The sequence below is a fragment of the Coturnix japonica genome, chromosome 4 (genome assembly GCF_001577835.2).
Source record: "Coturnix japonica isolate 7356 chromosome 4, Coturnix japonica 2.1, whole genome shotgun sequence".
Lineage (NCBI taxonomy): Eukaryota > Metazoa > Chordata > Aves > Galliformes > Phasianidae > Coturnix > Coturnix japonica.
In genome coordinates this window covers 80,672,226-80,698,174 of record NC_029519.1, presented here as the reverse complement: position 1 = coordinate 80,698,174, position 25,949 = coordinate 80,672,226, and the positions used below count along the sequence as shown (strand labels likewise).

At 45.6% G+C, this 25,949-nt stretch overlaps 2 protein-coding genes across 3 annotated transcripts in view; one reads left to right on the top strand and one right to left on the bottom strand.

The window, feature by feature from the left end:
- The window catches only part of C4H20orf194 (chromosome 4 C20orf194 homolog), a 59,859-nt gene extending 55,333 nt beyond the window's left edge, over positions 1-4,526 (top strand). For both annotated transcript variants that reach the window (XM_015862980.2, XM_015862981.2), the window contains exon 37: positions 477-4,526. In XM_015862980.2, coding sequence (XP_015718466.1) covers positions 477-589 — 113 coding nt within the window. In that variant the 3' untranslated portion in view covers positions 590-4,526. The remainder of the gene's footprint in view (positions 1-476) is intronic.
- On the bottom strand, positions 3,984-25,675 carry LOC107314097 (kyphoscoliosis peptidase-like). The gene is made up of 7 exons (XM_015862982.2): positions 25,557-25,675; positions 22,414-23,067; positions 19,972-20,089; positions 19,152-19,269; positions 18,435-18,626; positions 17,098-17,288; positions 3,984-11,956 (listed from the first exon to the last, which is right to left on the bottom strand). Exons 2-7 carry the CDS (start codon positions 23,029-23,031, stop codon positions 10,638-10,640), a joined length of 2,556 nt encoding a protein of 851 aa, XP_015718468.1. The 5' UTR covers positions 23,032-23,067; positions 25,557-25,675; the 3' UTR covers positions 3,984-10,637.
- Positions 25,676-25,949: the final 274 nt, after the last annotated feature.

The window sequence follows — 25,949 nt, the reverse complement described above, 5'->3', positions numbered from 1 at the left end:
AGGTACATTTATGTTCCTATGGGACAAGGTTACCTTTTCTATCAGCAGACTTCTGGCTGTTCCTGGCTATGTAACACTGGCAGAAAGTGAAGTAACAGTGAACTTCAGCTCTACTCTTTGCTCAGCCTTTATACCACCAGGATCCTGGTGTTTTGGAGGACGTGCGGTTTGTGCAGACACTTCTGGCAGGTCTGTGTTGGGCTGATTTGATTGACTTTCACTTACTAAAGTAGCTATCAACGTTTACAAACCTGCTGTAGCTTTGCTGTCATGTTTTCTTTCTCATGGGAAGCTCTTCTATTCCTCATTAATGAAGAATAGCTGTGGTTGGGTCTGACTGTGGGACTCCTGGAAACCATTGCATTGAATTTACTTTCAGTCAGTGTCCCTAAACTGGCAGATCCTTCCAACCTGTTTGGTCTTTTGTAATGAACACTGAAGAAATGTTCTTATTTTCCTTAGCTTTTCAAAATCAGTAATGGACCAATTCATGAATGATTACTTGGAAGAAGCCAACAGGGAAATAGAGAAGTACAACAGAGAACTAGAAGAGCAAGAGTATCACGATCTCTTTGAGCAGAAGACATAAGCATGTATTTTCTGTGGACTTCTAGACCACTTATTGTCAGTAACCAAAAATGCTGTTGTCCTTGCTGGTTAACTAGAAAATTAAGTGAAATATCAGTTTTCTGCACTTCTTTTGAAACTAAGATCATTCCTGTAAGGTTGGCATTTTTACTATGGTAACTGCTTAGCTGTTTGTACTGTCAGGTTTGCTTCCACTTCACCTTAATTCCAGACTGTAAAAAGCATCACCTGGAATCTCTGGCTAGTAGTGGAAATGTCTTGAAAAGAAGAAAAAAAGAAAAAAGGAAAGCTGGATTTCCTAGCAGGTCAGAATGTGGAATGGAATTGGTCCAACGTGCAGAGGACCAAACTGCTTCAGTCTCTTGGATGTCCCTTGAACCGTATTGCCCATGAGCAGTGGTATACTTCAGTATGTGGGATTGGGGGATGTTCCCAAAGCGAGAAATGGGGGAATGTTTCAAAAGCTCTGAGGAGTATCCAGTCCTGCTGCTGTAAGGGTGTTCCTAAAGCGAGAAATGGGGGAACACACAAACCTCTGCTCTGCTACCAAGGGGACAGTGTGTCTTACAAAACCCTCTGCACGGTTTGAATCTGCAGTCAAAATTTTGACTATTTAAAGAAAAAAGATGTTTATACATTTTCAAGGTGAAAGGAGGGGCAGGTGGGATACCTCTTCCTTTCCAGTGCTGTTCTAGCAGCTGATGCGTTTTCTAGAATGTAAAACTTGCTGTTGCTTAAATGATTCCTACTTGAGTAGTAAATACTAAGCAGAGCAAGCAAAGGAGGAGAGCATGAAAAGCCAGGATTCTTTAGCTAAAGAATTGCTCTTCTTGTTTCCAAAGGTAAAAAATATCAGAAGATGTACTTAAAGGAATTTGGGAAGCTTTGCACACTGTAACACTGAACTGATGCACCCAGATCTTTACAGTTACGAAAAGGGTTCTGTGATGGGAACCTGGGCAGCGTGTCCTTTAACTTAATTTGGTACAACTTGAAGCGAGGTCCTGTAGCTGAAGGAATATTGGTATGTGGTACCTTAGCAGCTACTTGAACATCCTAATTGAAGCTTATTGAATAAGCAGATTGTCGTAGCTTGCTGTACATTCAGAATTTAGTCAAGTGAAAACAGTCCAGGGATTTAATTTCTCTTTTGTATTTCACAGCCTTAGAAATAGTTCTGGTTTTAGTCAGACACATATAATGCGGTGATTTGAATTATTTCTTACAGGACACCTAAAATACCTATACATGATCCAGCCTCTTTCCATGGGAGAAAAATGAGAATAATACCTAGGGGCTGCATACTTAAGAAATGTATTTTTTACCTTTGGAATCTGACATGGCTAAAACTTGAAGAAGCCTATCAGAACCTGAAACACTTTCATAGGCAAAGTTTCAGTGTGAGTTGCTACTAGCTGGCTCCATGCCTGCCCTGTGGTGATGCAGGTGTGGAATTCCAGGTGCTGCAGACTGGGATGTAGATGTTGGTAAGGTTTCGTTCTAGCTTTCCTCCTAGATTTAAGAAGTCGTCTGAACGTAAGGATTCTTTTTCTTTGCACACCACGAGGCTTTATAAACGACTCGCGTCCTGTTAAGGCCGGTAAAAGCCAGCTATAGTTGTGTATCTAGGCTTTCTGGGTATCCCTATTACAGGTGTAGAGCATCGTGATAAGGCTCGTGAGTTTATCTATGCATGGCTATGGTTTAGTCTTAATATACTGTAGTGCCTGGTAGAGAAATGTAGCTAGCAGTGGGTGTAGGGGGCCAGCAGGCGTTTACAGACTAAGTGCAGTTGGCAGCACAAAGCGATGTATCAGACCAGGGTTACAAGGGAACAGAATTCTGGAGCTAATACTGCAATAAAAGGGGCATTAGGAAAATTTCATAAGGTGGGATTCTTTGCCAACCAACTTAGCGTAAACCCCGCGTGCTTCTCTTCAGTACCAGTTATCTAATCTGCAAAGCCATATATCTAAGGATAGCAGAGTGACGACGCGACGTCGGAAGGAACAGCGGTGGCTGAATGGCTGTAAGTCAGTAACCGTGTAGGTTTAAGTGCAATTGATTGAACCATAGGTGAAGATGCTGTAGCTTGCTTTGCTCTGCTGAACTCTTTTTAAAGAGCCCCAATTTGTGCGCCGCTTGAACATGAGTTCACGGGGCTGATGGGCACAAACACAGCACCCCGTGAACTAACATGGAATAAGTGTGCAACGTGTGCACATTGAGGTGTTCTTCAAAAACCAGGTCAGAAGAGCTCAGAACAAAGGCCTAGTATACAGGTATACCGTACTGCATGCTATGTGAGGATAGCTGTGTATTAGGAAGACCTTTCACCATACTGGTACTATTTCAACGATGATATTTTGGTATTGAAACGATTTGATTACCTCAATTTTTTTTTTTCTTTTAGCTTTTAACTGTGACTTCAAAACTGAGAAATTACCCAAACAGTGAAACTGTGACAGAGGTATCCTTGAAACAGAGCAGTGCCTTGCAGATGATGCCATTTATGCCCAAAAGCGTAAAATAAATGGACATCATGAGGTTGTATGACTTGCAACCTCTTTGTTTTTTTAAACAGAAGAACAGTTTTGGTGAAAGGACTTTAAAATTAACCTAGTGAAGAATATTAGCACAAATACTGTCTAAAAGGAAGCTCTTTGAGGACTCAGAGGTGTAAAAGCCTGATGCTGCTGCTAGCAGTTGCTGATTATTTGGGGGTTATTTGTAACAGTCAGCAGCACTTTTCTCTCTTATTTTGTTGTTTTTTTTAGGAGAGCATAACTTTTGTACTCTGATCAGAGGTGTTTATAAGCTGGAAATATGGTTTCCTCACTCTTTTGGAGTCAGGGTGAGGATGGAGTTACTCCAAAGGATCTAGTTTTGAAAACTTTTTAGCTACTGTAAAACTAAAACAAAATACAAAAAAGCACCGTTTCTAAACCACAAATGTTTGGATACAGAAAAAAAGTGCCATTACACTGTTCTGTTATCTCTTACTGTATTTTGGGGTGGGGGGGAAAAAATACCCACCCCAGTATGGTAACAGTAACTTTGTGTCCAGGCATTTCTGAGATGGGAAAGAAACGCTGAGAGTCCTCAAGGGGTTTACATGCTTTGCTGACCTTCATGTTAGCAGCTCGTGGTGGTGATGATGTCGTTTGTTTTTTTTTCTTCCCCCTCACAGAGAATGAGTGTGATCAGAAGTTACTGAAGTTATAGGGAGAAAAAATGTGACCAACTTAGGAGAGGAACGTCTGCAACTTGGGCAGAGCGTTTGATAGGAAGCCATGCAATGTGGAGGTAGCGCAGTGTTAAGCTTTGTGATTCACAAGACCCATTGCAGGGAGGGCTTAAGTTGCATGTAAAAGTTCCCTACTAAGTTGCTTTTCTTTTTTTTTTAGTTATTATTGTTTTTTAATTAAAATTGTTCAGAATTTGCACAGATTTAAGCTCTGGAATACATTGTGTATTCTTAAAAGGGAAGAATTGTAACTAGTATAGTGAATTGCGAACTGTGAGTCGTTAGAACTACATTGCTGATCTAATTTTAGATGGTTTGCAAACGTACCTCAGAAAGCTAGTGAGAAACTGCTCCGTTTTTACACGAGCCCGATGCTGATTTAACACTTCTCACTTGTTCAACGTGCCAAAATTCACTTTTATACTAGTTGTCAATGCTTTAATACTTGCAACGTTAAGCGAAAAAAAAAACGTGCATTTCCAAACACTACTGTAACTTCAGTTAAACTGAATGGGTGTGAGTGAAGCTTTGTTTGCTTACTGTATTTATTACACAACTTGATTCAGTAAATATGAAATTACCTTTCCATTTATTTTTGTATTGTTTTACATGTTTATACCTGCGGTTTGTGTGACTTTTACACCCGTAACTCAGATGTGATGGAAAGAACCAATAAACTGTATCCATCTGCTGTTGTCTGGTTGGCTCCTTCAATTAAGCTCATTATTTCCTCAGCTTGGATTTCTGATCGTTGGAGTTTCCTTTAAAAACTTTATTGCTTTTCTAAGCTAAAAGTGAAGAGGATAGTAGAAGATCGGGACGGTGATGGGTTCATAGTCAACAAAAATCTCTAGATTTAACAAAATTGTTGTGTTTTGCTTTTAAGCTGTTCTTTTAGACCTTCTTACATGGACTTCTAATGCGGTAAAAAACAAAGATGGGTCGGAGGAGGGATGTTGTTTGGCTTCACGCTTGCTGTTTCAGTCCTTCAACTAACTCTGCTTAACTGTAAGTTGATAGTTGCACATACCCACGTGCAAGAGCTAAATCCTGTTCCTTTCCTTGCCTTCATAACTGATCTTGAAACCATATCCTTGGCTTCTGTTGCCTGCAGCGGAGGTTGGAGCATTGATAATCCTTGAGGTCCCTTCCATCCCAGGCAATTCTGTGATGTGGAATTTCTTAGCCTACGTGTCTGCAGACAAATGGTGCCGTGTTAGCTTCGCCATTCACCAGCCCGATTAAAGTAATGAATTCACAACAGGAATTGCATGAAAATGGAGCACTTGTTAATTGAATAGCCCTGGGTTAGGCTCCCATTGTACGCTTCCAACAAGGTGCTTGTGTGATCCCTTCTATTGAATTTGCTTTAAAAAAAAAAAAAAGCCTTCATGCTAGTTTTGATGTCTTGGTAGGAAAGAAAACACCCAATGGGCAAGGCCTGGAAGATTTCAATAGCATGATTGCTATTGGAGAGACAGAAAAAATAGAGAACATGGAAAGTAAAATCTGAGTGACCCATTCATGGCTAGGAAATCATTAGGCACACAATGTATTGTATAGATCACTGTTAAAAACCACCCGACACGAGTAAAACAGGAAATTTATAGTAGTTAAAACTGAGCCTTCGGTTCACCCCACCAAAAATCTTCTATTTTTCTCTGTTATCAAAGTTAGTTCAATATTTGCTTTATATACATCCTGTTCCGGACTTTGATTCCTCTATATAGCACACCTTCCTGCCTTCTAATCTATGATTTATTACATAACCGTTTTTCTTCCAATGCTTTTGCTTTGCTTTAACTCTTTATCTTGTCTTTCTTGGAGCTGCTTCTGCCCTAACCCAGCGTAGGGCCCGGAGGCTTCGTGCATGCTGTTTGCTGATGCTCCAAAACATCACTGCAATGTGGAGAGATGGGGAGGAAGCGCCGTCCTCGAGGTCAGAGGGGATGTCAGCAGCAGACAGGGAAGGTCCCAGAGACAGGTTTGATGCCGAAAGCTATTGAAAGATGTGTTTCCTGCATAACAATAGAGGATTTTGTTGTATTTCCCCATGGAACCTCTTGAGATAAAGGCTGAGGTTCATCCTGTACCAGCAGACATATCCCTTCTCTCTGTTGGCACGAAGAAAAACACAAAGAGGGGATTACAAATGAAGGTGCCTCCCTTATGCCTTGTGCTGTCAGAGGTGACCTGCCCCAGTTCAGTGTATTCTGTCCTGAATGTACTGCCAGAATGACATGCATCTTCCTAAGGCACATCTACATCAGTGCTTACAGGTGAGAAGGTGCTGTGGAGGGAATGGAAGGCTTCCACTTAGTTTATGGGAAGGAGATGAAGGAAAGCAGAAAGCCAAGTCATAGAATTAACCATAGAATGGTTTGGGTTGGATGGGACCTTTAAGATGATCCAGTTCCAACACCCTGCTATATGCAGGGACACCTCCCACTAGACCAGGTTGCTCAAAGCCCCATCCAGCCTGGCCTTGAACACCTTCAGGGATGGAACATCCACAGCCTCACTGGGCAGCCTGTTCAGTGTCTCACCACCCAGCAGCCCTTTAGTCAGTGTAGAATAGCTTAGATTGGGAAGGGACCTTAAAGATCATCTAGTTAAAGCATTTTCGTGTCCTCTTGTGCCTCCAACTGGTGATCCAGCCCAGGGCAGGGATGCAGGAGAGCTGGCTCCAGCTTTCTCATGTTCAGTGATGTATTTTTCCACCCCCTAACCAAATTGATTTGCCCAAAGGCTGCTTTGTCCCCCTACTTGAGGTCTTGTCCCTTGCCATAGTGGTTATGGTGGAGCAGGGTTGATATGGGAGATGTCTTCTCTCTCTGGCTGCAAGAACAGAGAAATAACTTTAGGGGGAGATTTCCCTACAATAGGCAAGGGGAGCTGGGAAGGGACCACTGCCCACTCTGGGTCTGTGCTGCAGATTAAAATCACTGCTGCACAGTGAATAGAATACAGCTGTTATGAAATTGACTTGGTTTGGGAAGGGTGTCCCTTCCGCTGGCGGCTGTTTATTTGGTTAAGATAGGTGGGAGCAGCTTCTAACAATAAGCTTTCCTGGGAACACATTGGGCTCGCAGAGAGGTCAAAGAGAAGGATTGAGCCTGGGATGGGATGCTGTGGGCAGTGTGGGGGAACAGGGTGGGCACAGGAGAAGAAAGGAAGCATGGTGATAGCTAGAGTCATCAGAATAATGTGAGACATGGGGGACTGAGTGCCAAACAACAAGAAACCAACGTGTATCCTTTGTGCAGTCACTGAATCATAGAATGGTTTGGGTTGGAAGGGACGTTTAAGATCACTTAGTTCCAACCACTCTGCTATGGGCAGGGACACCTCCTTCTAGACCAGGTTGCTCACAGCCCTATGCAACCTCAAATGCAGTTCAGCTCAGAACTCCTCAGGTGGAACTTCTTGGGTTCCAGTTGATGCCCCTTGTCCCGTCAGTGGGTACCACCAAAAGGAGCCTAAATCCATCCTCCATGGGAAGGCTGCTGTCAATGCACCACCGTATGCAGGAGGGAGAACATTGCTTTCTCTGGGAACAAAAATGACAAGAGCAAAACCTGAGTAACCTTGGTTACCGTGCTTTTATTTATGGTAAGCAGAATTGCTGATAGCAGAGGTCTTTTCCTTATATATAGACTGAGTACGCAGTGTTCCCAAGGCTGTAAAGCAGCAGAGACACAACAATGAAGACTTTGGTACAGCAAGTAAAAGTGTTGGAAATATGATGTCATGGTTTTAGCATCACTCCAGTGCTCTCAGTGAGTCTGTTCAAGGGTTCAGCTCTTTGGTACAATGAGAAACTGTTCCTTCTCTCCTTTGTTCTTGTCCTGCTCGTGTCCCGTGGCTGTTTGTTTTCACAGCCCTGGAGGTGGAACATCTTTGGCTGCTGTCATGAAAATGCTAACAGGGTGCCCATGGTTGGACAGCTTGGTAGAATGGGTTGGTAGCTTAAATCCTTAATAATGTGGGATTTGGGAGATGTGTTTGCGTGGTGCTTAGCCTGCCCGGGAGCTAATCTCTACCGTTATAGAAATGCTATTTGCAGCTTTCCCATCAGTCTCCATCTCTGCAAGTCCTCTGTCCTGATGCCTGCAAAAAGCTCTGCTCATCACCTCCTCCTCCCTTTAAGTTGTGCCATGAGAGGGTCAGGTTGGATATTAGGAAATATTTCTTCTCCAAAAGAGTGGTCAGACACTGGCACAGCTGCACAGGGAGTGATGGAGTCACCATCCCTGGGTTCCAGAGCCATGAACATGTGGGCACAGAGGGATGTGGTCAGTGGGCATGGTGGGCTGAGCTGGGGTCCTAGTGGTCTTTTCCAACAAGTATGATTCTGAAGTCATCACTTCCTATCCCAGTGTGGTTATCCTATTGCAGACTGGCCCTACTCTTGCTATGGAAGCTGCAAGAGCAGCACAAGAAGCTGAAGAACACACACAATGTATGGGCACCTCAACTGTTACAGCCTCATGGGATGAACTAAACGAGTCATCATGTGGTTCACCCTGTTGACCAGTTTAACACAGATGAGGCACAGGGAATTGTGTAAAGGCAAAGAGATTGGATACCACATTTGGTTGACATCTCACGACTCCATAGAGGTTAGCATTTTTTGGCATGGAGGTTTCAGATTCAGCTCATCCTTGTATTACCTTCTTTTGACTTTGGCTGTGCAGGATCCTCTTGGTGTGCTGGTAGAGCTGAGCACAGCCCTTCTGTTTGTCTTCATGCTGTCCACAGCTCCATGCACACCTGGAGGCCTCCCAGTGACTTTCTGAACCAAGTTAGCTCAGAGCTAGGCATGTTTTGTAGCTGCAGGTATGTGTTGTAATCCATCCTTACCTCATTTAATCCTGATGGACAGAGGGAGTGAGAGGAGGAGAGACATGCAGGAGCGTTCTTTCTCTTCCCATTGTTTTTTCATGAGTGATGCTTGCTCCAGGGCTGTTATTGTTGGAGAGGCTGCTGGTGCTTATTGCAAAGGCACTCAGAGCTGGGGGTGTGGGCTTTGAGGTACGTACACCTAAATCAGAGTGACATTTAAGATGGGTTGCATGCTGTACCCAAGCGTGCATAGAAAGGAAATGTAAGAGGATTGACTTCAGATCCTTGAAGTGAAAAAAATCCCCCGTGGGAGTATGGTTAAAATTCTCAGCACCTCTGGTAATTATATGCTGACATAACTCGTTTGGACCCCAAATCAAGGTAACTCTAACCCGGACCTCGTTATGATGGATTAAGAGGAATTAATTAAAGCTGAGTTCTCCCTGGAGGGGAAGATGGCAGTGGGGACTGAGAGTCATTTCTCTTGTCGACCATTTTGGTATGCTGTGCCAAAATTCTTCCACAAAATAAAGAAAAAGCAGCAGTCTTAGAGAGTTTTCTGGTTCTGCAGGTATAATTTCACAAGCAGTGCTATCCGTGGGCAATGTACAGGTTGGAGAGCCCTGACGAGCTCATAACAGGGAGCTGCAACACTACAGCTGAGAAGAGGGTGATCTGTGCTTCTTACATTGCTCTTTAGAGATGCAGGCAAGCATTTCTCCTGTACCTACCATTGCAGGTGCTTCCCTTTGTTCAGAGCAACCCTTGGACTTTGCTCTTCCAAGGAATCTTCCAACACATCAGCGTGGTTCCAGCAAGTTTGCTATGAAATGCAGATTCTGGCACATCAGCTGTGCTGCCTGGCTTCCAGGTTCAGATCTCTTTCAGCTTTTGCTACAAGTCAAATTTAAATTGCTGGACTTGAAGAAAACAGTCTCCCTTCCTCATCTATTGTGCAGCATCCAAAATTAACCAGCAGTTCTTTGTTATTGCAGCCAGAAACCCCATTGCAAGCATGGAGAAGTATTTCTACAGCATATTTTCCAGCCTGTGGCCTCTAAATTTATCTCGACAGTAGCACCATTTCTAAGCACTGGATGATGTAATTGCTTTTCCTGCCTTTTACTTTAGACTCTTATAGCATGTTTTCTTCAGACAACGAAAATGTGTTCCCCTGGATGCTGTGAGGACCCTGCCCATGACCTGTTTATAATGCCAGAATCTAAGAGCAATTGTCTGTGCTTTCCACTCTGCAGTTAGAAGCTTTGGCTGCGGATTATCTTCCTTGCCTCTTCCCTCTCTTAATTTCAAGCCCTTGGTGCTCTTAAGAGCATATCTACTTGTCAGCATTGATAACGAAAACCTGAAAGATATTTTGAAGAGATGGTTGATAAAATACAGTATGTCCTTCCTTCCTTTCCTCTCTCCTCTGCCCAAGCACAGATTTCCTCTGCAAGGAGGTCCTCCTTTCTTTACTATATATTTACATTTTTTGATGCTGTTGGCTCTGGTGTGGGCTTTTTTTTTTTTTTTTTTTTTTTTTTTTTCATTAATTGTTGTTGTTGTCATCCTCTCCAGAGAAAGAAACCGTGTGGTTTCCAAGTTCCTGAATAAATGTCAAACGAAGCATTCCAAACGATTATTCAAGCTGGTAATAAGCAGCGAGACATCCTTCCTGTAGAGAAGCTGAACAATGGTTTCCTCTGACAGAAGCAAAATATTAGGAGCCTTCCATATGTTGGTCCTGATTTACGTGGCAGTAAGGTCTCTAAGAGGGATGGGAGGCCCCAGCAAGTATCTGGATATCCTGCGGGAAGAGGAGCTCTGCGTGTGACACCCCGACTCCCCATGATGTGCCATAACATTCTGGGAGTTCTGTCCTTGTCTCGACGTCCATCAGTTTTAAGAGCTTCTGCTTCCTCCCTTGGCTTTCTACACGCTTTGCGGAGCACCCAGCTTACCCTGAGAGCCCCGAGGAGGCAGGTGGGCTACATCCCACCTCAAATTCCAGCAGGACCTCCATGGAGGAGCAGCACGGGCTGAAGCTGGCAGCCAGTCGGACCCGCATCCCTTCTGACCCACTGAACACCTCCCCTTCCCAAACAGAGCTGGGGTTCAGCTGTAGCACCGTCTTCTCTTCCCCAAGGACAACAGCCTTGTGGGCTTTTGGCAATTTCACTCTGAAATGGACCCAGCTCTGCTCCTGGAGGAGGCCCGTACGTGGCTCCAGCAGCACGCAACCTCTCCTCCATGAGCTGTAGACCTTGGGGAAAGGAGGCCAGCACAGCTCTGAGAAACAGCGCACGATGTAGTCACAAATATGAACAAACTCCTTGTGGTCTTTGTTTCTCCCGTAAAGCCCCACTTTGTACATGCCCGGCTCAGGGAGCACGATGCACACGCTGACTTTGGACTTCAGGTGGGTAACCAGCACGTACCTCTCTAGGGGGTACTCAGTGTTATTGACTTTGTCTTTGCTCAAGCTGGCGGCCACCTCAACATCAGCCCGTGCATGGAAGGTGATGTTGCACTTGCCCATCTTGGTGGTGATGATGGGGTCGGAGTGGCTGGGGTTGGAGAGGCCGCAGCCACTGGAGCTGATCCCACTCCCACAGTGCATGCTCAGCCCCAAGGGGAAGAGCTCGTTCTGGTTGATAGGTCCTAAGCAACGAATGAGGAAATTGGCTGTGTTCCTGAAGGAGGTACCTCCTAAATCTTTTACAAACACGGAGAGACGGTAGTAACCCTGGAATGGGCAGAGTACGTGGCAACTCAGTTTCTTGTCCTCAGCTTGAGCGGCCAGACATTTCTTGCTCAGAGTGGAATCTAAATCTTTATTCACCAGCTCATAGCTGGCAAGCAGGGGTCGGGATGTCCGGAAAGTCAAGAGCAAAGTCCCCTGTGGAGCAACAAGCAGCTCCCCTTTGTAGCTGCTTTCCTCAATGCCAAAATCTCTCACCTTTTGGTGAAGGCCCCAGAAATGAAAAGGGTTTTCAGGCAGTTCCTCCCCAGTGCGTGGCTCCAGGCATAGGATCTGATAGGAGCACACCCAGTTGTAAGTGTCCAGAGAGTCGGCATGACGTGCAAAGATCATGAGGTCAAACAGCCCCTTGGTTGGTGGAATCACCTTGATAGTCACGCTGTTCTCAGACACCGTCATCATCCCGTGAGCAGTTCCTACATCCTCTCTGGTCACAGTGCCCTGGAGTTTGGAGAGCTGGTAGGTGAACTCAGTTGGATGAGTGCTCCCCAATGTCACTGATGCCTCTCCATGGGCTGTAGGAGGATAAACAAAACACTTTTTACAATCCTTCATCAGCAGTGGAATACATTTGTATCTCAGACCCAGGTCTTTGGTGGTATGGACTGAAATTATCTGTGCAGGAGGCTGAGACCTGTTTCTCCCTCTCATTTTAACCCTGTTAAGGGACCCTAGTGAGATCCTTCCTCAGCTCCTACCATTTTTCTATCATTGTTGAAAAAGAAATGTTGATAATATTAGGTCTGCAGAGAATAACAGAGAATTGTACTTCGGGTCCTGAGACGCTCAGAATAAATCTAGCTTCCTATATGGAGGTTATCATTGCATGGCTTCTTGACCTGGTGTTGTTCCCCTAAGCTGCAGGCCTTCTACTGTGGTGTCAATCCAACAAAGCAACTGGGAGGATCAGAATTTCCCAGCCTGGTTGTTGGGAGATCCCACAATGCCACTACATTTTAGGAATTAGGTCATTTCGATGTTCCCCCTCATAATAATTATAACATCTGTCTAAACTTTGGCCTCACTGTAAATAACAAACATATACAGGCTTCAGGTTTGGAGTGTGCCCTAACTAGATAGAAGAGGAGAAGGGAAGATCCAGGAGGGGTGTGTTGGTATTGCCATCTGATGCCTCTAGTGACAGGAGGAAGCTTTCAGCTGGTCTGAGCCTGTGCTTGTACCCAAAACTGAAGCATCTCCAGGACAAGTCCCTATGGAGGAGCAGAGTCACTGCTGTCCCCACTCCATGTGTGCCACGTCTTTGTTTCGTAGGCTATCCCAAGTTGGAAGAGTCCAGTGAGGATCACTAAATCCAACCACAGAAGACCAAACAGAATTCAAACCCTGTGTCTAAGAGCATTGTCCAAATGCTTCTTGAGCTCCAGCAGCTTGGTTTGCTGACCACTGCCCTGGGGAGCCTGTTCTATTCCCATTGCCCTCTACTGCTTAGTGCAAGAAACCTTCCCAAAGACTCTTCATCTGCTCCTGGGCAGAAAGGGTGGTTGGTTGGTTGGTTGGTTGTGCAGCAGGGACAGGGCAAGGTTTCTCAAGCCTCAAAGAAGATGGGGCCAACTAACCAGCAGGCTGCTTTCAGCACGTGGTGAGCTATATCAACCTATTGATGTACTGGGATGTACCAGGGGCTGCATGGCCATAAAACCCTACTTTCATGTTATTTTGTACCCTATTTCTCTTAAGTGTAGGGGAGAGGATGAGAAAAACCACCATAGAGAGCAAGACGTTGAGTTCTTTTGCCCCTGGAGCATCTCAGAATGCTTCCCAGACACTGGCATACCGCGATGCATTCTCCAACCCACCATCCTCAAGGTCTGTAGAAATCAAGCCTGCTCCTCATTACCCCATGGCCCTGAGCACCCAGGGGGACTCATCTCATGTCCCGAGTGTGGCTGCTCCGCGTCGTCCCGTCCTCACCACAACATTTTTACTGGAGAGAGGCGAGCGGTACGGAGCGATGGCACTGCGGGAGCCCGGGGGTGGTATCAGCACCAGCGCTGTGCGCGATGTTCATTTGTTTGGGGTGCTAACACAAAATGACAAAAGCCTCCTTTTTCATGCTGAAAAAAATCATCCCTTGCTAATTATTGGATTGCGAAACATGTTTCATAATCTAATGAATAATGGGGCAACTTTTTCTGGCCACCCCTCTTCTCCCCCTCGTTTGTATCTGGATTTTTTCATTGTTTGACCCAGCAGATATTTCTTGGTAGGTTGAAACAGAGACGTGAAAAGAATGGGAAGGCTGGGTTTTATTTGTGCCTTGCCTGTTGAAGCTGTGACTTGGCTCACACAGTAAGTGCAAACAATTCTCTCCTGGCAAGCGTTCAGTGGAGACATTACTGATGACAGACTTTATTAACTGCAGGTTTTCTTGTTATTAAATTCCCTCTATGCTAGTTTCCGAAGCTGCTGGCCTGGCCGGCTGCATCATATTAGGATCTTTAGGAAGAAAGAAAAGAACAGAACATTGTATGCAGCAGAGCCAGCGATGATGAGATAGGGAAGCCAGCAAAGCGCTTTGCTTTGGGAAGGGGACCCAAGGAGATAATTAATGGCTACATTTAAAACAAACATTAGTTTGTTTTATTGGGTTAATTCAAACCATCAGCTAAAAATTCCTGGTTTTCAGGGAGGCCAGGTGAAGCTGGGGGTGGGTTCCCATGTCAGCACCCGCAGCATCGCAGGAGGTCAATGTATGTTGTATTAATTGTTTGGGGGGGGAAAAAACACCATTGAAGCACAGGCATGTTTCTAATTTCTCAAAGCTCTGTCTAAAAGTCTTCTCTGCCCCTCTCCCACTCTAGTATCTACAGCACACCACCGACGACTGCCTTTCTGTAAACACAAGTCTTACAGAGCTCTAATTCCATAGGACAAAATGACCTCCATGTCTGCAGTTTAGGATGAGAGGTGATGGCCTTAAGTTGTGCCAGGGGAGGGTCAGGTTGGGTATTAGGAAAAATCTTTTCTCTAAAAGAGTGGTCAGGGCACTGGCACAGCTACACAGGGAGTGATGGAGTCACTGTCCTTGGAGGTGCTCCAGAACCATGTAGATGTGGCACTATGGGGCATGGTCAGTGGGCATGGTGGGGGTGGGCTGGGGTTGTACTTAGGGATCTTAGTTGTCTTTTCGGACCTTAATGATTCTATGATTTACCAACTCTAAAGACTCAGGGCATGTTACCAATTAAAGGGGCTGAGTTTACAGAGGCTGGATGCCAGGTATTTCCTGAAAATCAGGTCCCATTGTAAGGTGTTCCCCATCCAGATCCCATCAGATAGTGGTCTGTGGGAGGAATCCTGGCTGAAAGCTTTTCAGTGTTTTACAGAGATGGGAACTGCTCAAATGTGATCGAGCAGGAATTGATCCACAGTAGCTAACAAGGGAAAGTAGATGGGTTTTGCACCAAAGATCTTGAGTATTTTTGTACTCGGATTGTCTTGAATGTTTAAGATGCTGGTTTCCTTCCATTGACCAAGATCAATGTAATCATAATTCTGCATCAACAAAAGCAGACTTCTGCCTTTGTTTGCAATCTGGGTTTGCAATTTGGTGTTTTAAGCACACTTCTGATATGGCTTTGGATGTCGAGGCTAATGGCAGTGGTTAAACTGTTCAAGTTAGGCCTTAGGCCCAGGAAAGCTGTTCCCTCCACAAGATGAAAAAATCAATGGGAAAAAAAAAGAGAGTTGGCAGGTTTTTTTAATGTTCTAATAGGAAAATCTCTTTTTGTCTGAGTTTTAGAGGGAAAAACAGGAAAACTGTGCCTATAGTCCAGGTCAGCCAGTGAATTCTATGGTTATGGGGCAGGATTTCCAAGGGGATGTAGAGCAGTGGTGTGCTGGAATGTGCTTTACTCTGTACCCTTAAATATTCTTCCCTGGAAATTTTAGTTCATGGCATCTAGTAGGTCAGCAAGGGCCAAAGCCCTCAGCATCTGCTAGGCTCCATTCCTATGTCTTTTGGCTATGAAGAACTGAGGAAAGGGAGGAGAGAGAATAACAAAATACTTATTTTTCCTCATTCTTCCCCTTGGGCTTTTCTACCACAGTTAATGATTTTTGGTGAGAGTCCATGTTCTGCAATTTATCACTTTGGCATGCAGATCAAGGGACCGGTTGGGCTGTTGATCTCCTGTTTTTCCTCTGAGGCTACAACCTCTGTGTTACTTGGTTGCATGCCTTGCAGCTCCCTTGTGGCCGGGACCTGAAAGAGGTTTTTCAGCCTCTCCATCCTTCCATTTAGAATCATAGAGTCACCAAGGCTGGAAAAGACCTCCAAGATCAGCCAGTTCAACCATCCATCTTCCACCAGTATTTCCCTCTAAACCACATCCCTCAGTACAACATCTGAATGTTTCTTGAACATCCCCAGGGTCTGTGACTCCACCACCTCCCTGAGCAGCCCATTCCAATGCCTGACCACTCTCTCAGAGAACTTTTCCTTAGTGTCCAACCATAACCTCCCCTGGTGCAACTTGAGGCCATTCCCCCTAGTCCTATTCCTAGTTACATGAGAGCAGAAGTCAACCCCCCTCCTTGCCAAAACCTCCCTTCAGGTAGTTGTAGACAGCCATTAGATCTGCCCTGAGCCTCCTCTTCTCCAGACTGAACAATCCCAGCCAAGTCGGTCTCAATATGCAGACTTACTGAGGGTGTACTCAAGCCCTCATCCAGGTCATCAATAAAGATACTGAAAAGGACAGGTCCAAATACCAACCCCTCGGAAACTCTGGGGCTGTATGGCCCTTGGTAGAAGATGACCAAGTCTTCTTCTTTAACTCTGGGCTTCTGCAATGGAGAGGCACCATAAGTCCTCTGCATAACGGTATAGCCAACCTTTCGACTATTCCCAATTTCACTGGATTTGTGCAAGATTTTTGCTGTTCCAAAGGTAGCAACAGCCCATTTCAGCAGTGTCCGGTGTCCTGGGAATATTGGAGGATTTTCTCTTCTGTGTAAATAATAAATCCTCCAGGTGGGCCTTGCTGTACATTCATTTTCTGTAAGCCTGACAACAATCTGAGATAGCTTTATCTCCTGTCTGGCTCTACTGATAAACTAAACTGCAGGAGAAATCTATATGCACGTGAAACCATCGAGGGCAATGGATGTACAATATGCGTCCGAAAAATACATGTATCTCTCACGATGACCTGAAAAAAGCTGTCAGAAAACTATATTCAAGGAAAAACAACTCCACCTCCCTTTCAGAATGTGGGACGTGACTGTTTCAGGCCGTGTTTTGTCTGGGAGGGTCCCTCCCCATCTGGTGAACACAATGAGGATTGTGTCTCAGGTATCTTAAAACTATTTAGCTACTGTTGGTGAATTTAGAGGGGAAAAGCCATGTACAAAAGGGCCTGAGTGATTTGGCTCCATTAGCTATGATTTATGAATCCTAATTCCCAGTTTGCTAATCACAGTATCACACAATGGCCATGACTCCAGAAATTGCTTAAATATGTTCCTCTGCTCTCTACTGGATGTTAAACATGTGCTTAAAAATAGACAGATCACAGAATGGCTTGGATTGGAAGGGACCTCAAAGGTCAACAGATGGTTCATTATTGAATGAGAAACATCTTCGATTTGGACTGCTGAAAAGCAAGCTGGGTTTTATATTACTTGGATTTACCTGTTCTGAGGAGGGAAGTGTTTGGAGAGAGGAGGCAGAGCTGAAGTCTGAAAAATTCTGACGTTTTAAACACTCTCTGCTCAAAGTCCTCCCGTGAGATGGGGGGCTGCAGGAGCTGCCAAGTGGGGTCCTCCGGCCAGTGGGTCTCTATGAAGTGCTCAGGGTCAGTGAGGAAGAAGAAATCATCGTGTCTGCGAGGCGAGAGAAGAGGGTGTTGTGAAGGGAGCAAGAAAACACTTTGCATCCAGGGCAGTGATAATGATGTGCTGCTGTACAAGAAGGGAGCTTCCACACCATCAGAGTGGAGTCAGCATCAGTGAGGAAGGGCCAAGCTTTCATTTAGACTTTCCAGATTAACTATGTGGTCATAGTTAATAGTCTTGCATTCCACATACCCAGTCCTGTGACCTCTCCCAAGAGTTTACCCATATTTTGTTTTGTTTTGAAGGAAGGTGCATCACAAATTGAATGTGCTCAACCTGACCTTCTAGGTACCACCTCTGCTTAGACATATGTTGAATGGGTCAACCTTCGCCCTTGTGTTGGGTTCATGGTGGGAAGCCACGTTGTGTCTGTTGATTTGATGGTTCTGAGAGCATTGACATTCAACCTGCCCAGCCAGGACCAGATCACCCAGGGGATGGACCCACAAGAAGCTGTTATCTCTGCCTGTTGCCATAGGTGATGTTTTAGTCTGCTTCTGCTCAGTTAAAAGCAGCCCATGCTCGCTGGTGTTATAAACTGTTCTCAGCAAGATAATTACCTACTAGAAATTCCACAATTATTTCATTATGCATTATTAGGGAGAAAAAAAAAAGAATTAGAAACCTCAGTCCCATAATGTAGTTAATGGAAATTATTAAATTGTACAAATAACCTCTGTGAGAGTCATTATTGGCTTAGCATGGGCTAAGAAATCTCAAGTAATTACGTGCAGAGCCACATCAGAGCGGAGTTTCTGTAAAAACAAGTATTTGTTGTGTCAGAAGTGACACTCACCACAAATGACAATAAGTCGGTGGGGAGTGGAGGTGGTTATCACCTGAGAAGTTGCTACCACAGCTCAAAGAATGAGGCATTGGATGTAGTGCGTGTTTATGTGTATTATGGCTGTCTATTTTTGCATGAGGTTCCTGATCAACCACTGTGGTCAAAAATGGACCATCTGCAAGCGGTGTCTGGGGATGCACCTGAAATGAGAGCTCAAGGGCTGGTGAATCTGGTAGGTAAGGGTCTACTAAAAGGTTTGGGGTGGTCATTTCTGAGGTCAGGTTGAGCCTTGCACACCTGTGATGAGAAACATGTCTCCAGAGGTAGAGGGGGAGAGGTTGTCTCACCTGGGCACGAACAACCTGCTCTCTGTGTCCACAGTGCCCGCACCCCAGCAGGCATCCAGCAGCCACCACTGTCCTTCCAGCTGCACTGCATTCCACATGTGGCTGCTCTTCTGCTGCTGGCATTGCTGACCTCCATGGGTGCATGGACCTCGGCCGAACCCTGGGATCTCCACGCTGCTCAGACCTGCCTCCCTGCCATGGAGAGACCGTAGGGGAGGTAATCACACACCAAACAATGCTTGGTGCTTGCTTTTTGGAAACCAACCCTACTTCCATGGTAAGTACAACCTCCTTAAAGCCAAGGCTCTGCTCTGATTGTGCCAGATGTTGGTCAAATTCATACTTCAGCAACCCCCCTGCTCACTCTAAACCCTCATTCCTTGTATCTCTGTGGTTGATCTGCCGAACTCGTATCTGCTCCTCCATCCAAGCAGATAAGAAGAGAGGCAGCTGCTGTGCCCAGGGACATGGTGGGGAAGTGGTTTTAGTATCTGCTGGAGTTCAAAAGAATCTGAATTGTGCTCTCAGATACATGGTCTGATTTTTGTGTGGTTCTGTGTGGAGCCTGGGGTTGGACTTAGTGATCCTTACTGGTTCCTTTTAACTTGGGATGCTCTATAATTCCATGTCATTTGTGGGGTAGTGCTCATCCTATCTTTATGTTCCCCTCTCGTATCTTCAAAGGGGCAGGAGGAGAAAGCCCAAGGCGAGTTTTACCTGCACATTTCCCAGCATAAATGAGCATAGCCAGAACACACAGCTCTCCCCGTCTGCAGGACCTGCTCTGGTGTGTGGATCTTCTGAGAGAGCCCCAGGAAGCCATCCACATCATATTCTAGGAAAGGGAGAATACCACCCAATTTCATGCCAACGTAAAGACTTATTATTTCCAAAATGATCCCATTCCTTCTCCTGCCCAACCCTGTTTCTCTGTCTACCCTCCCTGGAAGCCATGACAGCTTTTCTCCCAGTCATTATTCAAGAGTTTGACAATTCCCCATATGAGCAAAGAATTGTTAAAGCCTTTGGGGGAATTGGGTTTGCAGCTCATGTAAACAGCGGTTGCGCCATTAAAGTGAGGTACAGTGACAGTCATATTGTCTTGCACACATGGATGTAGTAGGGTAAAGTAGCACGAAGTGACTGCATTGTGCAGAGATTCCAGTGTCCCCAGATGACTGCTACAAACATAGCTCAGTTTCCTTGAATTTGCACCATGCATGCATTACTGGGGAAATGCCCTCCAACACATTGAAGCTGAGAGCTTTACTGGTGTCTCTTTGGGTCTGGTGCCCACACAGTGGGCAGTGCCTTAAATCAGGTGCCATTTTCAGAATGGAGGCTCTCAGTTTGCAACAAGTTCCCATCCCAGGCACCTATACAAAGCTGAGAAGGGAATATTTCAATTTGTGGTTGCAATAAGAACATTGTAGAATCTATTCTGCAGGACACAAAGAGCCACAATCCAGGATTTTGCATTCAAGGAAGAGACTCTCAGATCCACCATGTTACTGTGAAACAGTGGAACCAGACTTACCGATGTTATGGCAGAGCCAGAACCATATGGCCCGCAGCATCTCCAGTTTGCTCTGGGATTTGGCTGTGATCAGGGGAACGATGGCCTGGACCGACATCCTGATGTGCCCCGATTTCAGCTGCAATGGAGAGGACAGGTGAGATAAAGGCACTCTTGGTGTCATAACTGCGTGGATCAGTAACTGCTGACAGGGTGGGCTTGCTGGAAGGAAAAGGTACATCACAAAGGCCCCAAAGCTTCACTTCTCTCCCTCTAGAACTGGAAATCCAGAAACATGGATTATGGTAGAACATTTCTCCATTTTCCTATGTCTGATCTTAAGGTCTGGAGTTGCTGTCTGGAGGAAATGAAGGTGGCATTTCCTATTTCTTTGTCCAGAGAGTCTTGTCATAGTTAACTCTCCAGTGGTGCAAATCTGCACCATAGAACTGGAGAATGTGGGTTTCCAGCCCCACACCAAATAACATCTCAGTGTATTGTCCCTGGAGGTATTTAACAACCATGAGGATGTGGTCAGTGGGGATGGGTTGGGCTTGGCGATCTTAGAGGTCTTTTCCAACCTGTACGATTCTATGAGTCAATTTATGCAGAAGAGAAGCATCGTTGTGGCTCAGTTCCTCTTCTTGACACTATAAAAGCACTCAAATTAATTCCCCAAAATGGATGAAAGGAATTGCTTCTACCACTACAATTTCACCTGTTTCTTAATCCAAAGAAAGACTTTCTGCCCCTTTCCTCCCATTCACTCATCCACATTCCTGGGCTCTTCCCTTTTTTGTGCTAGCACAAATGTTTTTAGCAGTAGATTTTTCTTCCACTGGGCTATATTTAGTTCAGCTCTATTCCACAACCTCCTGCCCCTGCTATTTCATTCCTCAATGACTTTCCTGCCCCAACCAAAGCTGGAAATCTCTTTCTTTGTGTATGGGAAACATTGCATTTGTAACAGCCAAATATTTTCCTTGTGATGCTGAGTTTAAAAATGAAGATGCGACTAAAGAGCAATTATTTTAAAATGACAGTGCTCTTGCTGTTCCCTTGCATTTCTATTATGAGGTTGTCATGATTGGGCAGCTGCTGGGCAAACTAGTAATGATAATTACTCCCAAGGAAGAAAAAACATACACATCCATTAGATAACTAGCTACCTGCTTCCCCACTGGCACATCTTGGTGCAAAATTCAGCCTATGATACTCTGTTTCAATCAGAAATGGCAAAATTAGGTCCCAGACTGAGAGATCCCCAGGTAATCCTGGTCCTAAATACTCCTAAGACTCTTGAATGGGTCAGAACCTCTCCGTTCTTGAGAACTGCTGGCTCTACATAGATATTTGGAGTATGCACTGGTGTGGGTGCACTCAAACAGTCCCCAGGCTATTCCTAGGTGTCCAGAAAAGAGGTCCAGCTCTGCATCTCTGCTGCCCAAGGTCTTCCATCAAATCTCCAATGAAGAGATACATGGGGAGATGGGAAACATTCCCATCTGCCAGGGCACCACCAGCAAAGCAGCATCCATCACCAGGGGTGTAGTGCTCAGTGAACTGCTCTGTTGCTGGTCTTGACACTTGTAAAGCCCATGTAAAAGGGGGAAAAGGCCAGGTTCATCAGATTTTAATACAGCAAGAACCTTGAATAAACAGGGAAATAAGCTGTTCCCATGGCTTCCTATTGCCTTACAGGTATTTTCGGTTGTTTATTATCCTCTCTCTCCTCTCTTCCACCTCTCTCCCCCTCTCTTCTCCTTTTAATAGACTAGGTAGACTCTGAAACACCACAGCATCCTTCTTCCCGAGGGATATTAGCCTCGGGCTAGGTAGAAATTGCAGGTTTCAACTCTAACGAAGAGCACAATTATTCCTTGTACCTCTTCACTCTCACTAATGAGTTGATGTGTAAGCTGTGAGTTCACTGCCCAGACAAATTGTGCTGCCCCCAGGGGAGAAATTACAGCAGCAGTGTGTGGTTCAAGTAACAGGAATTAAGAGTTTGGTGCTCTCCTTCTGGGCTCCCAAGCACCCAGAAAGGGAGAGCATCATATGACAGGGCACAGACTGAGATAAGAACACAACTGAAGCCTCCTGCTTGAGAAAAATAAGACTCAGGCTGCCACAGATATAAAGAGATTGCTGGATACAGCTTGACTGTGGCTGTTGCTGGCAGTTTTTCTATGCACCCTGGTCACCGTTCTAGGTCAACACAGCCTGTCCTGCCTTGGGGTACCACACAGACCATTGATCTCCTCAATGAACCCTTCCAGAAGGGTCTCCATGTAGAAACCTAATACAATCCTGCTTGGTGTCCTGGCACAGAGACTTTCAGCCATAGTTAGGACAACTTCACCCCACAGGTCCTTGAGATCAATAGGCACCATCTTGTCATCAGAACATATGCTAAAAGTTGAACATTAGGATATGGATCTGCTGAGGGACTGCAGGACCTACCTGCTGGCTCACATGGAGGACATGAGTGTCTATATGGCTGAACACTTTAGTGTCAGAGAAGAGATCTCTTCTGGTCTTTCTTTGGGGTTTTTCAGTCTGATTCTTTTCTTCTAAGCTGAGTCTTTCCTGGGGAAGGAGAGATGGAGAGGAGTTTCCTGCAGTCACAAATGACTTCTGCAGTATCTTTGGGAAGGTGTTCACTTTACTGCTGTTGTTAACTTTGTTGGCCCAAAACAAGAAAACATCCTTGGATGGGGAATCCTTTGGCTCATCTCTCACTTTTGAGACTTTCTTTAATACTCCGTCCTTGTTCCTCTTTGCACTGCTGTCCTGGTTGGGGATTTTCTCTGAGCTATTGAGGTTGATCTCTTTAGAAACATCTCCCAGGCTAACGTTGCCATTACAGACATCTGACATCTGAGCTTCCGTCTGATCAGGCAAGATGTCATCTGCCTGGGATGGCACTGGGTTTCCTTCATGGCTCTTAGGATGGGTCCATCTTGATGTCATTTGAGTGGGCTGTTTTTCATGGTGGTCCCCATTCCTGGAGAGAATCAGCTCTTTGGCTTTGATGGTGTGGGATTTGGATGGCTTGGCTCCATCATGGCTTGTCTTCATTTGTGCAGTGGGCAAGGGAGGAAGAAATCACAAAGTCTGTGGATGGAAAAGCAGATGAGTTTTGTACAAAAGAAGCCCACCAGTCAGTATGGTTGGGTAGTTAGTTACAGCGAATGGGGATTTGGTCAACAGGAGTTAGCCAAAAGTAGGATTATAGAATTGATTGAGTTGGAAGGGACATTTAAAGCCCAGCTCAGACTGGTCATATAGCATTTCTCCCTGCCCCCAGAAGCAGGAATCAAGGAGACCAAGGAGTTAATGTCATTAGTATTTAGGTGCTCCAAAGGGGTTCATCTTTCAGCAAATCTTTCCTCTTCCCCAACATTCCACCTAAAATGTTCTTTATTTGCTGGGATTTGCTTCTGCCACTCAGGGTCTGCAGAAATACCGTCACCCTTTACTTTATCACTTTGCATTTGAAATACAGCTGAGATGAGTGAGAAGCCTGCAGGGGAAAACAGGTGACAAAGTAGAAGGTGCAATCCAGGGCTAATAGGGTTATTGGGTTAAAGCTGTGGGCTGAGACAGCTCTCACGTGCGCTTAATGTTTGCACAGCTCTCTCTGGTTTTATCTTGGTTTAGCTCCCATTTGCTGTTGTTGTTTTTAATCACAAAATGACTATTTGTGCCATGCAAATAGCAGAGCCTGCTGTGAGCCACTTAGTGTCGCCCAGAACTGTCACTCTCCTCATCCAGCCTCTCCCATGCTGGCTTTTCAACATCTGCACCAGGCTCTGGCCTCGCTCTTCCAGGAAAGCAAGATGTCACTCATCCCTGGTTTTCCTCTCTCTGCTTCGGATGAGGCTTGTGAGTGTAGGACAGCCTCATGCAGATGGGATAACACTCCATGCTTTCCAATTACAGGCTGCTGAGGGAGGTGGTGGGATCGCTGTCCGTGGAGGTGCTCCAGAACCATGGGGATGTGGCACTGAGAGACGCAGTCAGTGGGCATGGTGAGGTGGGTTGGGGTTGGACGTGGTGATCTCAGAAATCTTCTCCAACCTTAATGATTCTATGAGTCTATCCATTTATTTTTTTCTTTTCATTTATGTATGTATTATATATAAGACCATGTAAACAACAGCAATGGGTTAATCTGGTGCTGGATGCTCAAAAGCAGAGGATGCCCCAGCGGGATGCTGTACCCTAGGTAGATCCTCCACGCCCTGTGCATGGGATATGTGTCTTTGCAGGGCTGCTGTGGGGTTTCTTTACTGCCTGTTGAGGTTGTATGTTCCCTGTTTAGCCCCAGCCTGAAGAGACAAATTGTTAGTGCCCAGCTGTTGACACATTCAAGTTGTCCTTGTGCATGCGCAGACGCCAGCTGTCACAGGCACAAAGGCAATTTCACCTGCCACTTTCTAAGTGAGGAACAAGAGGCCACTTCTGAGCCCTTCATGGCCATTACCTGACATGAACCAGCACCGACCTACTCAAGAAATAAATCCCAGCAGGTCCTGTGAGCTACAGCCTTTCTCTACTTTCTTTGTCAGGGCTTGGAGACTGGTTGGTTTGCTAAGCCCAGTTTTGCCTCAACCCTTCTTTCTTACTCTGAGGACACCTCCCTGTGATGCCTTTGTGTTTGGGATGGGAGCCAAGAGGGGCTGTGGTGTACAGTGGAATAACCCATAGGACTGAGAAGATGGACATCCCCCATGTGCTTGGTCTTATCTTAAAACTGGAGAAGGGGATGAAACCAAACATTTTATTTCAATTCTGTGTCACTCATATACTTAGGGCTTTAAAAGCAATTTAAGCAGAAGCATCACTTTGAGTTCTCTGAAGATTTCTCTCCCCTTGCCTTAAACTGGATCCTTCAGGCACAGCCCATCTCAGAAGTCCCTAAATCATTGCTTACTGGTAGCTGGAGAAGAGAAGAATAGAGGACTGCTGCTTTCTTATTTTTCACCCCAAATTTCACCCACCATTACCCCGGTGATACCACCACATTAACCCATGAAACACAAGCTTCAGAGGTGCTGTTTCATTCCTGAGTTGCTGCTGCAGGGGGCAATGAGAGCACTCTGCTCTGATTTGAATGGGAGAAGAACTCAGGGGATGGTTGTGCTATCAGCAGGCTCTCAACTTTGTCCCTGAACTGCCCTGACCATGAGTGTCACTTTAAAGCATTGTGTTATCACCGGCTGCTCTGTGCAGTTTCAATGTCAGGAGGATGGAAATTTGCAATGGTGGCTGCTTAGGGAGCTATCATGGGTCAAATAGAGAATCTCCACAATAGGAGCAGAGAGAGGCTGCCTGCCATCTCTGCAGCATCCTCCTATAGGAATAGGCCTGGCAGGGTATGCAGAGGGGATGGAGAATGCCATGGGCCAGGGGTAGGAGGTGATAGTGGTCAGGGGATGGGGAGAATCAGAGGGGCTGGAAGAGAAGAGCCAGGCCAGATCCCATCCCCATCAGGTGGGGACATGGCATGTGAGGAAATAGATGGAGCCAAGAGAACTTGTGCAGAAGAATGGCAAAAAAAAAGATGGGAAATAACCCCATACGGGTCTGTTTCTACTCACCCTGCTCACGACCCGGCTGCAGCTCCCCACTGCTTGCAGAAGGCAGGCGGCTCCCAGCAGCCCCATCCCTTATATACATGTGCCAGCACAAGGATGGCTCTGTTTTTTGCACCTTGCTCATGTCAGGAGGGCTAAAAATACTATAAAGCACCGGCAAGTGTGCTAAGGTTGCTGCCTCCAACCAAAGCCTGGCACTTCTACAACGTATGGGCTGGAGTGTATTTGCAGGGAGATAGGAGAGAGGGAATAGACTTTCTCTTATCAGTGTCCAAGCTTTGGCAGGGCAGGGGGGGCTGACTGCCTGCCAGCTTTTGCAGCTGCCCATAGGTTTGGGTGTTGCTGCAGCCTTGTTCCTATTCTGGGCACCTTTTGCTGCTTTGTAGGTTTTTTCCT